Below are 12000 nucleotides of genomic sequence, written 5' to 3' on the forward strand. Positions count from 1 at the left end.
AGGACACAGAATTAAATACATTTGCAAGAGTGGAACTTTCTATTGAGATCATTTTCTGTTTATTTAATGTTGTTAGCAGATGGGACCCAATTTTTGCATTTTTCTGTTTTAAAATTTAGATGATCTAGATATTTGGTGTAGGTTTTAAAACTAAGAACATAGCCAGTTAAAAAGGCAGGCTGACATTTACATTTTGATAAATATATGCAAAGTAGAAGTAAATACATTCCCTATGAGTATGCAGTTGTTTTTATTTGGGAGTTCAGTCTGTGTTCTAAAAGAGTTGCAACATTTCTACAAAAGAGAAAGCATTTTGGTCAGGCATGTTTCAAAAGAGTATCATTATCTGTCATGATCATAAAACAATTTTGTCTAATTTAAAATACCATGACTTTCAGATGAACAAAGACAAATACCATTATAAAATGTACCTCTAATATTAGCAGCTGTCTGCCAATAAGAATTATGAGCTTAAGAATAATTGTTTTACATCATTTGCTCTAAGATGGCTCAGTACATAAAGGAGGTTGCCACCAAAGCCTGACAACCTGAGTTTGATTTCCAGAATCCACATGCTGGAAAAAGAGTCACCTCCCAGCAGTGTCTTCTAATGTCCACGTGAACGGTGGCGTGCTTACACACACACATAGATCAATGAAGAACGGTGAGGTTGGTAGGTGGCTCCAGCACCTGACAGTACTCCACAGTCGTTGGAAACATCTGAAAATGGTTCTCTTTCTCTCCTAGGGTCTCTATGGCAGTGTGATCGTAGCAGGAGGAAACACCTTAATACAGAGTTTCACGGATAGGTTAAATAGAGAGCTTTCTCAGAAAACTCCGCCGGTAAGTTTTTCTGTTCTTTGTGTTATTTAGTTGTGTCTATTTGTCTTAGGCAGGGTTTTACTGCTGCGAACAGACACCATGACGAAGGCAACTCTTACAAGGAGAACATTTAATTGGGGCTGGCTTACACGTTCAGAGGTTCAGTCCATTATCATCACAGGAGCATAGCAGCATCCAGGAAGGCATGGTGCAGGTGGAGCTGAGAGTTCTACACCTTCATCTGAAGGCTCGTAGGAGAAGACTGGCTTCTAGCTAGGGTGAGGGTCTTAAAGCTCATACACACAGTGACACACCTACTCCAACAAGGCCACACCTACTAATAGTGCCACGCCCTGGGCCAAGCTTATACAAACCATCACACCATTCTTACCTAGTGGAATTTAATAGCTAATTGTGTGCATGTGTTACTGTGGCATTGTAGGCCAGGTTGCTTTACTCAGCATTCTGGCCCCTTCAGCCTGGGCACTGGGGATGCAGACATGAGCCACCTTGCTAAGCAGAAATAGGAATTTGGATGGCAGGCAGTATGAACCAAAAGTCACTTGTGCTCTGGCATTTTGATTGGGAAGAGTTGGTAGTGGGACCTCTGAGGGTAGGGTGGTGGGAGGGAGACTTTAAATGAAAATGAAGCACCTAGGGTAGTGCCTGTGGAGGTTTGTGCATGAATTGTAAGTGCTGTCCTACTAGCAGGTTTTAAAGTTTTGCTTTAAAGTTTAAAAGTTTAAAGTTTAAAGTTTTGTTAATTTGTTATGTTTAACAGTGAGAAATTATGTACACATATAAATTCTGTCTTACATCTCTAAATGAGATTAGAAAGTAACTGTTAGTGATCAGAGCATCATAAAACATGTTTAATAGAACTGTTCAGGGGAAGCAGACTCCAAGCTGTGTGATGTCTTTAGGGCTGCAGAAATGAAAACTTGCCAGGGAGTGTCATGCTGAAGATACTGAACAAGTTTCCTGACAGCAACAGTTAGAGCATGGGTTTCAGTATTTCCAGTCCAGTGTGTCTTCCTTCCTGGTGTGGTGTTGCATGCTTGTATTTGCCCAGTTCTGAGCCACATAGTACATTGTTTTACCCTGTATTCATTAAGACATTTCCTGAAAAGTAGCCTAACCTATGCCAATATTAGCTACTTGACACCATGTGAAACTAACTTGTTTTTCTTCGTGTGTATGTGTGGGGAGAGAGAGGAGGGGGGACAGACAGACAGACAGACAGGGTGACTTTGGGTGTGAGATATGGATGCTATGTAGGCCACACTGGCCTAGAACTAAGAGATCTGCCTGTCTCTGTGTCCCAGTTGCTAGGATTAGGTATCCGCTTCACTGTGGCTTTAGAGGTTTTCAGCTGAATTCCCAGGTTGGCTGTTGTAGCTATCCCAATATCCTGCTTGTCTGTTGTAGAGTATGCGGTTGAAACTGATTGCAAACAACACGACGGTGGAGCGGAGGTTCAGCTCGTGGATCGGCGGCTCCATCCTAGCATCTTTGGTTAGTAGTTAAGATCCCACTGACACAGGCTCCGTGGTTTGACAGAGGAACTGTTGAGAATGGGATTGTGTGCAGCTTATAAGGAGCATTTTATCATATTTTTCTCTGAATAACTATTTATTACATCTTTTCTGGTTCTTTTTGTTGTTGCTTTTAATATTCTGTACTGATAAAAATCTGTCTTGGTAATATATCTATCCCCCAGCACAGTACTCTGAGTTTTCCGGTAATGGTTGTTTATAACTTTAAGTCATATAAACTTTCAACACAAGCAGAAATTTTCTTCACTTAACAAGATTCTTATCTGCTTTAAATATATCATTGAAAATACTATTTAGTAAAAAATATTAAGAATGATTTCAGTGCTTCATTGATCTTTGCATTTAAAACTGACAGATGAGTGGAGATATCTGCTTAAAACCGTGCATATAAAAATGACTCCCAACTCTACTCCCCCTCACTCCAGCAACCTCAGGCTGGCCTCCAATTAAGAGTCTTCTTGCCTCAGCCTCTAGTGCTGGGACTACAGGTCTGCACCATTGCACTTGGCTCTGTTGGATACATCAGATGCATCATCAGTGAGCATCTGTTACCCGACACTGACTGCCCCTTCGGTGGGAGCTGTTGAGCCTCCACTTGTAATTCCTCTTAGCCCTGGGCATTTATCAAGTAATGACTCAAGAAGTCATTTCTTGAGTTCGGTTGTTTTCCAACTCCTGGTGAAGCTGTCAGGAGTTGGCTGTATAACCAGGGCCAGTGAGATCACTGTGCCTGGTCTAAATGGGAGTCTGCCTTGAATTGGGAGTGTGTGAGATGTAGGGCATTCCATTTTCCCTCAGGACCTGAAGTAATTGGTGTGCCCACTAAGAGGTTCTACTACTGCCTTAGGACCCTTCCTTGTGCCTTTGCCAGCCGCTTTCTAGTTTCTTTTTGATGTAACAGTTAGATAGAGGGGCTAAACAGTGTCTGGCCTGTCCCAGAGGAAGGCAGAAGGAATGGGGGACAGTACTGTTTTGGAGGAGGGAGTTTAATAGTATAGCAGTTGAGGACATTGATGAGTAAAAAGTACCACCTTCTAATGAAAACTGGGGCATAATTATGTAATATTTCTTTCTGCCTTACAGGGTACCTTTCAACAGATGTGGATTTCCAAACAGGAATATGAAGAAGGAGGGAAGCAGTGTGTAGAAAGAAAATGCCCTTGAGGGCTCCACCCTGCCTGCCCATCACCTCACGTCTGTAGCTTTAGGACACTCAGGAAAAGATGACCATCTTTTGTAGAATGTTTATACATGTTTGCATATTTCAATTTCCACTTAAATTTTTTAAGGCTTTAACTGGCTCTATAAATTAAATGAGTTTGTGCTTTCCTTGAGATGCACTTATTCTTATTACAGGCATTTTATAATTTTGTATGAATGTCTATTTTCTCTAAATATTTTGCTTTCAGTAAGTACTTTCCAGCTCTCCTGTGGGTTGGTGGAATTACTCTTTATTGACTAGTAAAAGTTACTGCCTATGCTTTTTACCTTAGGCTTACAAAATTAAATAAAAATCACTACTGTCCTAAAAGGGTTTGGATTGGTCTGTTGTGACTTGCTGCTGTCAGTGCTGCTTTTACCGTTACTTGATGAGGGAAAGCAATCACTTTTACTACCAGGATCCACACCCCTTTTACGCTGACAAAATTACGCATGGGTATTTCACCTGAACGTACATCTGTACCACACTCGTTAGTGTCTGGTGTCTGTACAAGCCAGAGGAGGGCATTGGTTCCCTACAACTGGAACTACAGACGGTAACTTCCTACCATATTTGTGCTGGGTTCTTTGGAAGAGCAACAAGTGCCCTTATGTATTGAGCCCTCTCTTCAGCTCCCTCCCCGTCACAGTTTAACATCACTGGTAAGAACAGCATTTCTGAACTGACTTCTGTTAGTGTTGCTCTGGCAACCAGCATTACATTTACACCAAGATATCAGGTGACATTAAGCTGCTCAGATGTCAGGACCTGTTTGGGGGGAATTGAACCTGAACTCTGCTTGGTTTTGGTATAAGGAACACTACTTGCAGAGCTAATGAAGATGCCATGTTTACAAGAACATTTCTTTATAAACTGCTTAACAGATATTCACATCAGGACACAGACTTTAAGACAACGGAACTGGACTTCGGGATCTCATTTTAGACAGTACTTGATTTCCGGTCTTGAGAGAGATGTGGGAACTTTGCCTGGAGAATTTTTTCTTTCTTTTTCTGTAAGCTTCTCTTTCTTGCTTCAGTGCGGGCATGTTTCTCAATTCTCAGTCTAGAATAAAAACATAACAGCAACTTAGACAAAACCATTCCCCCATTTTTTCAAAACATGTCCTAGCCGACTCTATAAGCCTGTCATGTCGGCAACATTGGTGTACAGAAATCAGGCTTTAACAGGGATCTCCACAAACACACAAGATGATGGAGGTAAAACCATCTCAGTACTGTGCCTGCAGAAACTAACAGAAGCAGTGTAGTGAGTTCTTTTAACCAGGTCTTAAATGTGGAAAGACGTCAGCCCCACCTCTGGGGCAGGAGACAGTAAATGTTCTCACTGATGAAGGACGAGCCTAACTAGAGTGGGGGGAGCAGAGTGTGCTGTTCTGGAGACACAGCTACTGTATAGTTCTGAAACTGATAGAAGCCTTGAAAATCATGAAGCACAGAGTACAGTGAGGATCACGTTCAGCAGGGGGCTATGCCAGAGCAGACAATGGACATAGGAAGATTCCATGCAGTGCAGGAACCATTTGAAGGACAGACTGAACCCAAGACTGGTTCTGGAATACAGGTGGTCTTAGAATCCTCACTGCACAGGTACACCAAGGACAAAAATGAAGCTAGGTATGTTGGTGTACCTTTAATCCCGGCAGGCAGAGCTCTAGGCTGGCCTGGCCTACAGTAGGTGCCCGGCCTACACAGACCCAATCAAAACCAAGGAACAGGGAGCTCATTCAGAGAGGAAGATGAAAAGTTGGTTGATTCATAAGTATACTAAACATTTTAATGCTTAGTCTAAAACTAAAATGACTGGTGATACGGATCAGCAGGTGAAGGCACTTCCTTTTGATTCCCTGAACCTGGATTATAGGAGAGAAGTACTTTGTATAAGTTGTCCCCTAACAAATCATCACACACAAATCATCGCACTAGGACTGTGTGTATGTGCACACACACATGGGCAAACTTAGAAATGTCTCTTATTTTTGCTATGGATTAAGTTTTGGGGTAGCAACCAATCTGTGAAGAACCTTGCTGAGAGCAGAAAGAATCCCTGGCAGGTTTTGTTTATTTGTAACAGGCCTAACCAGGGCTCTTGTAACCAGTCTTCTACAGCCTCCTCAGTGCTGGGTCACAGGTGTGCCACTAAAGGGTGCATGTCACCCTTCATTATGACACTGCACTTTTGTGTCTCCCTGCCTCCTAACTGCAGTGTGATAACTAAACAGTCTTGGTGTGTATGCTTTTGGGGTGAGTGAGGCTTCAGGGTTTTAAGTAGTTTTGGGCTGGAGAGATGGCTCAGCAGTTAAGAGCAATGGCTGCTCTTCCAGAGGTCCTGAGTTCAACTCCCAGCAGCCACATGGTGGCTCACAACCGTCTGTAATAAGATCTGATGCCCTCTTCTGGTGTGTCTGAGGATAGCTACAGTGTACTCATAAAGTAAATAAACCTTAAAAAAATCAAAGGGAATCTCACCTAGTTTCTTTTTTTTTTTTTATTCATTTATTATATATAAGTACACTGTAGCTGTCTTCAGATACACCAGAAGAGGGCATCGGATCTCTTACAGATGGTTGTGAGCCACCATGTGGTTGCTGGGAATTGAACTCAGGACCTCTGGAAGAGTAGTCGGGTGCTCTTAACTGCTGAGCCATCTCTCCAGCCCCTCACCTAGTTTCTTAAGTATCACGTAGCTAGTGGTTATTGCCAACTACAATTCTGTAACAAGCACATATTCTCCTTGTCTTATATAAACTGAATGCAGAAGCTCCCACAGGAAATGCTTGAGGTAGCAGTCTGCAGCAAAGCATCATCTCAGACACAAGGCAGCAGACACCTCCCCTTTCCACTAGCCCTGCAAAGTGCTACCACACAGTACCCTAGAATTTCCCTCTTGTTTTCAGACATACAGAAGCCACCTATCAAAAGGATACACGCTATTGGTACAGTGACTTTATGCACATAAGGTTTTAGATAAATAGCATCAATTTTCTCCCTTTTTCAACCTAGTGCTAATCCTTTTTTAAAGTAATGCAAAGATACTCTTTATGTAATAGAAACCAAGGTGTAAGGGGGGCTGAGGTCACATGGGCCCTGGCGTAAAGAGGCTGCTTCAGCATGAAGACGCTGCTTACCTGATAAAGCTATCCACGTAAGGCATTGCGAAGAACCGCCTCCGGTTGTATCTCTTATTTAGGTACCAAGGTATAGGCCACTGCTTGAATTTGTGCCTGCCAAAAAAGCGAAGCTATTGCTTTATATAAAATATTCGCTACATTTTTACTTCAATTTTTCACTCTCCTAATTGGCCTCAAAATATTAAATTAATATCAACAATTAATGTAATTGATAAATTAATAAAGTATTAAATTGGCCTTAAACCAAATAAAAATGATTAGATAATAGGGCCAGTGAGATAGCTAAGCAAGTTCCCTCTGACTTCTACACACATACCATAGCATATACCCACAAACAGGTAAATAATTTTTTTTAAAGCACAATTTTAAAAATTACTAGAAAATGCAGTTAAAATTGCATGCTGGAGATTTTTCAACCAGAGCTATGTCTATAATCCTTGGAAGATTTTACTCCTTGAGACAGAGTTTCTCTGTGTAGCCCTGGCTGTCCTGGAACTCTGTAGACCACAGACTGGCGTAGAACTCAAGAGATCCTCCTGCCTCTGCCTTGCGAGTGCTGAGATAAAAGGTGTGTGCCACCACAGCCTGGCTCTTTGGAAGAGTTTTATTTTTTTTATTTTTTTTTAAAAGATTCATTTATTTATTATATTTGAGTACACTGTAGCTGTTTTCAGACACACCAGAAGAGGGTATTGGATCCCATTACAGATGGTTGTGAGCCACCATGTGGTTGCTGGGATTTGAACTCAGGACCTCTGGAAGAGCAGTCAGTGCTCTTAACCGCTGAGCTGTCTCTCCAGCCCTTGGAAGAGTTTTTAAGCAAGGTTTTGGCAATTTCTCTTCCTGCTTGGATTAGATGCTCCTGACAGGATGGCTGAAATTCCACATGAGGTGAGAGGTACAAGCTTCTTTTCTTGCTGACTCATGTCTAAGACACTACATGTCCCTGAGTTAGTGTGTCCTGGGTCCTCTGGGTCCTTTATCCCTCAGTGTCCAAGCTGAATCCCAGATCCTTTCTAGAAAGGGCAAGCTGTTCATTACTTGGCCCAGGGATTACCCTGATGCTAGTGACTTAGAATCCTCAGGAGCCCTGGTTCCTAGCACCTAGGTGGGCAGAGGTGTACCTGCAATCAGTGCTTTAGAATCTGGGATCTCATGTGCTTAGGTTGACTGTTCTGTCAGAAGTACCTCTAAATCTCATGAAACTCTCGGAAGACCCCGTGATTCACAGAAGACAAGAACCCACGGGATCGGCTGTCTGGTCTGGAATTTGTTTTACGAGACAAAACATGTTTCGTGGTCTCAGGGATGGGGAGCTCTCTTTACGTAAGACCTCTAATAATATCCACAGGAGGAGTTTTAAAGGTACTGAGAGGGGAACGTGGCAACCGATCTCCACTCTTAGAAGTCAGTGTAATCATGTACCAGACGATTCTTCCAAAGATGTCCTGTCTCCAAGCACCGGGTCTTGGCTTTTCTTGACCGGTCTGAAGCAGCCTTAAAGCATCTTCCCTCTCCTGGACAACTTTATCTAAGGCATCCATGGAATCCACAACCTGAGGTGAGAAAAAGACAGCTAACTTTAGCTATTACTGTACTGCAAAAAAAACTCAAGAAGATCTACAAAGTGGGGAACTTGTATTTTTATTTAGAAAACACCCTTTACAGTACTTCGTAAGAAGCTCCTTTGATGGATGTGTTAAGGGTGTCTACAGCATGACTTCCTGTTTGAAGTTTTATTGTTTCCTTTCTCAATACTAGTTTGTGAGTGCACATGGCATTAGCACTCAGTTTGAAAATGCAACAAACTAATGACAAGCGCTGCTGCCTTTGTCCGAGCAAAGTGCACACTTAGGTGTGGCGGACACACCGTGTTACACTTGTGTCGCATGTGGTCTTTCACCTACAGGCAGTATGTGGGGATGCTTATTAACAGTGTGGGGAAGGGGAGGCAAGTGAGCCGAGGTGCGGCTCAGTACTGGGGCTGCTACAAAGCTCAGCTCGGCTCTCACTGGCTACACACAGCAGGAAAATCAAGTGCTGAGCTCTAAAACAATCGAGGGGTGAAACACAACAGAACTTTCAACTAAAAGTGGGCTGAGCTACTGGAGAATGGCCAGACTGAGTTAGAATGTGAGTGCGATGACCATTTTATGTCTGGGGGAATACTGGAGACTGAACGTGGGCTCTGTGGCACGAGTCCATCATACATGGCTGCCTCAGAGAGCTGCTCACTGGAGACCTATTGTATGGCAATTTTACTCCCAGGTAGCTGTCAAGATAAAAATAAAAACCCATCTGTAAGTAGCAACTGAGAATGGGGACAGCAAAGGTGCTTAACACTTGGCACACAATGCTCGCAGGTGGAGGTGTTGGAATGGTGTTAGAAAGATGGACTCCTTCCCCTTTAGCTTTAACCCTGCAGGGGTCCCAGCGCCCACAAACCTACCTTTTCTAAGCGCTCTGGACTTGGCATCGGCAGTCTCTGTCGCTTGGCCTCTTGCTCTAGAGTTAGAAGCATGTTCCTTTCCTTCAGAAGGACATACCTGCACCAAACACAAAGCGGTGATGCTATCCTCTAGTGATTTCTTACACCAAAATTAAAGGCCATGAAAGTCCTGCAGTCCTTCGGAAAGCTCACACAGCACCATCATGAAGAGCCACCGTCCAGCCTACTCAGTGCTGAGTGCTGTGCGGAGTGCCAGAGGGTCACAAAAGCGTCAGGTGCAGTCCCTGCATCCCACAGGGGAGGAAGATGAGCAATAGCTACTGTGTAGCTACTGATGCCCATGTGCTGGGCATTCTTCACACCTCTGCAGGTTGGTCCTAGTTCCCTCTGATGAAGACAGCTCAGAGTAGTCAGGGACCATGACCATGGGTCACACAGCAGATTCTGGGTTCACATCCCAGACTTCTGTGTAAATTCTACCTTTAGCCTGCCATGCTACTTCCAGTGTGGTTTACTGGGTCAGGGAGATGACATGTGTTAGAACAGCTAAGGTGTGGACACGAGGCACCTCCTCTAGCTCTAAGGTGACCAGGGAGGACTTCCTAGTATGGGCTTTAAGATGTAGGGAGACAAGGCAGCTGAACTCTGAAGAGTGCTCTGGCTAAGCTGGGAGAGGTGTGCTGTGCGTACCTCAGCTTCAGAATGACTGCAGTAACTGGAGGGCAGAACAATCTAGAACCAGGAACTTTATACTCGGATGTAGACAGTCCTGGTGGGAGGAGTGGCAGATGTTGGTTGTAGCTCAGTGAGTGCTGAGGCAGGCCTAAGTTGACCTTTATCAATAACTCATAACAGTGCTTTATAAAACTTACTTTTCTATAACAAATAGGCACAGTATGGGTGGGCTTTGTAAATGCTATGTTATTCTTTAAACTGTTAGGAAACAGAACTAATCTTCTAAACTAGGGGATAAAAAATTACATGCCCACTGTAGTACCCAGGTAGGTAACAATAATGAGTGAGGGCTGAGTGACAGTGATAGCTGGGGGGCTGGGTAGGCACCACTCCACAGCTTGGCCAGGGCTGGCACAGAGCCACAGAGGCCTACACATGGGAGACTTCCCTCAAAACAAATATGGTTTAAACAAAACAAGCTTTGGGCTAAATACTAAAATGCAAGATAGATAACAATCTACTTATGTTCCCAACTGACAGAGCCTTTGATGCAACCCACCAGGAAAAGACTAAGAAAAAAAAGGGCAGGGGCTGTGAATGACTCCTTAACATCTGGCCAGTGGTGAGGGTTTAGTTAGAGACATAGTCTGAATGTTCTTTTAGAACAGGGAAAAAGAACCCTGCTTGAAATGGGACATTCCCTTTCTTCTGTTCAACATTTCCTTCTGAACAAGTGAGGTGGGAAAAGAAACGGGTGTATTTAGGGCAACAGAACTCTGGACATCAGTAAGTGCAGGCTCCACTTCTGCAGATTTCTAAGAGGATTGCGGCTTTCTTTCTCAATGCTCTCCGTGTGCATGTGGTTAATATTAGAGACCCCACATTTTGCTTAATCCTTGCCACTTTATTATCCTGGAAACTGAGCCTCTTGTTCCTATTTAGGGCTTAAGACTCCTATGAGTTGCAGATAACAGGGTTCATTTTAGTAAGTTCGAGATGAGTCAACGTTTGGACTGTAAATATAGGGAAGTAGATTCAGGTCTTTATCTGCTTCCCTTCAGCGTTTAAATTAGACAGTAAGTTACAAGGAAGGGAGGGCAGAGTAGATGTGACCGGCCAGTCCCCGTGTCATGTCTGACCTTGTTTGCTGACACTTCTGGTTTAATGGCAGTAGTCTGACTCATAGTACTTAAGAGCAAAAATTTACAATTTCACTACCCTGAACTGTGAAGCATGTCTTAAGGCAATCCTCTGCCCCATTTTCACAAGCTCACACAAATCACCCTCTGTTCCATGAAAGAAAACCACGGGGCCATTTCTTGCTCACATGGGGTAGCTTGGACTCTGCTGTTAAACTGTAATGTTTCAGTACGCAGAGCACTTACCAAAGCTTATGTAAGTCTTCGTTACTTTTGTTCCTCAGCTGCTGGCAGGTCCATGAAGCTCCTGTGAGAAGGAGAAACGTGTGACATTAAATGATGCTTCTAGCTCTGTCCTGGCTGAGTACTCTCTCAAAATTCAATATTTCTGTATCTGTAAAAGGCACAACAGGATTCTTATATTATATACGATTAGAATTCAATTAAATACCAACATGAAAATAACAGTAACATGACTGGCAAAGACTGCTGGTATTTGTGTCAAATGCATTTTCCTTCCCTAATGTCACTGCAAACTATTTTTAATTATTACTTTAAAAAAAGGAAGCCAACTAAAATAAACCCAAGCCTCATGTTATTTAACGTGTTCAAAGCACCCCTCTTCTAAGCAGCCCAGCGACCAGCCATGGAAGTTTTACTTCATTACAAGAATGACCTTTAAAATCCAAAAGAAATTTTAAAAGGAAATCCTAAACTGGATGACCCTAGGATGATGGAGGGTTCAATCAATTACTACAGACCATTCTATGTATCTCACCAGATTTGACTTTTTCTTCCCCCCAATTCTTTGGGTCATCAAAAAATTCTTCTAGTCCTTTCCTTGACAACGTGGTATGAAGAAATTTACACTGGAGAAAAGATGTGGCATGTGGTGTGTTCTTATGCAACAAACTAAGAGGAGGCCTGCAACTGAACACAAATAAGGACAAACAAGTAAAGTTTATAATGTTCAGACTTTATAAACAAGAAGCATTTCTTATTACGAT

At 42.9% G+C, this 12000-nt stretch overlaps 2 protein-coding genes across 7 annotated transcripts in view; one reads left to right on the forward strand and one right to left on the reverse strand.

The window, feature by feature from the left end:
• Actl6a (actin-like 6A) overlaps positions 1 to 3909 on the forward strand; it is a 23553-nt gene extending 19644 nt beyond the window's left edge. For all 3 annotated transcript variants that reach the window (XM_063282052.1, NM_001039033.1, XM_006232253.4), the window contains exons 12-14: positions 748 to 843; positions 2251 to 2337; positions 3462 to 3909. In XM_063282052.1, the coding sequence (XP_063138122.1) occupies positions 748 to 843; positions 2251 to 2337; positions 3462 to 3542 (264 nt within the window). In that variant the 3' untranslated portion in view covers positions 3543 to 3909. The remainder of the gene's footprint in view (positions 1 to 747; positions 844 to 2250; positions 2338 to 3461) is intronic.
• Mrpl47 (mitochondrial ribosomal protein L47) overlaps positions 3350 to 12000 on the reverse strand; it is an 11592-nt gene continuing 2941 nt past the window's right edge. For 2 of the 4 annotated variants that reach the window (XM_039101983.2, XM_039101984.2), the window contains exons 2-7: positions 11772 to 11923; positions 11240 to 11300; positions 9180 to 9276; positions 8156 to 8286; positions 6728 to 6823; positions 4429 to 4644 (exon numbers count right to left, since the gene is read on the reverse strand). In XM_039101983.2, the coding sequence (XP_038957911.1) occupies positions 4521 to 4644; positions 6728 to 6823; positions 8156 to 8286; positions 9180 to 9251 (423 nt within the window). In that variant the 5' untranslated portion in view covers positions 9252 to 9276; positions 11240 to 11300; positions 11772 to 11923 and the 3' untranslated portion in view covers positions 4429 to 4520. Of the gene's footprint in view, positions 4645 to 6727; positions 6824 to 8155; positions 8287 to 9179; positions 9277 to 11239; positions 11301 to 11771; positions 11924 to 12000 lie in introns of all 4 variants that reach the window. The other 2 variants (NM_001037183.2, XM_008760912.3) reach the window with 2 other exon arrangements.

Source organism: Rattus norvegicus, chromosome 2 (genome assembly GCF_036323735.1).
Source record: "Rattus norvegicus strain BN/NHsdMcwi chromosome 2, GRCr8, whole genome shotgun sequence".
NCBI lineage: Eukaryota > Metazoa > Chordata > Mammalia > Rodentia > Muridae > Rattus > Rattus norvegicus.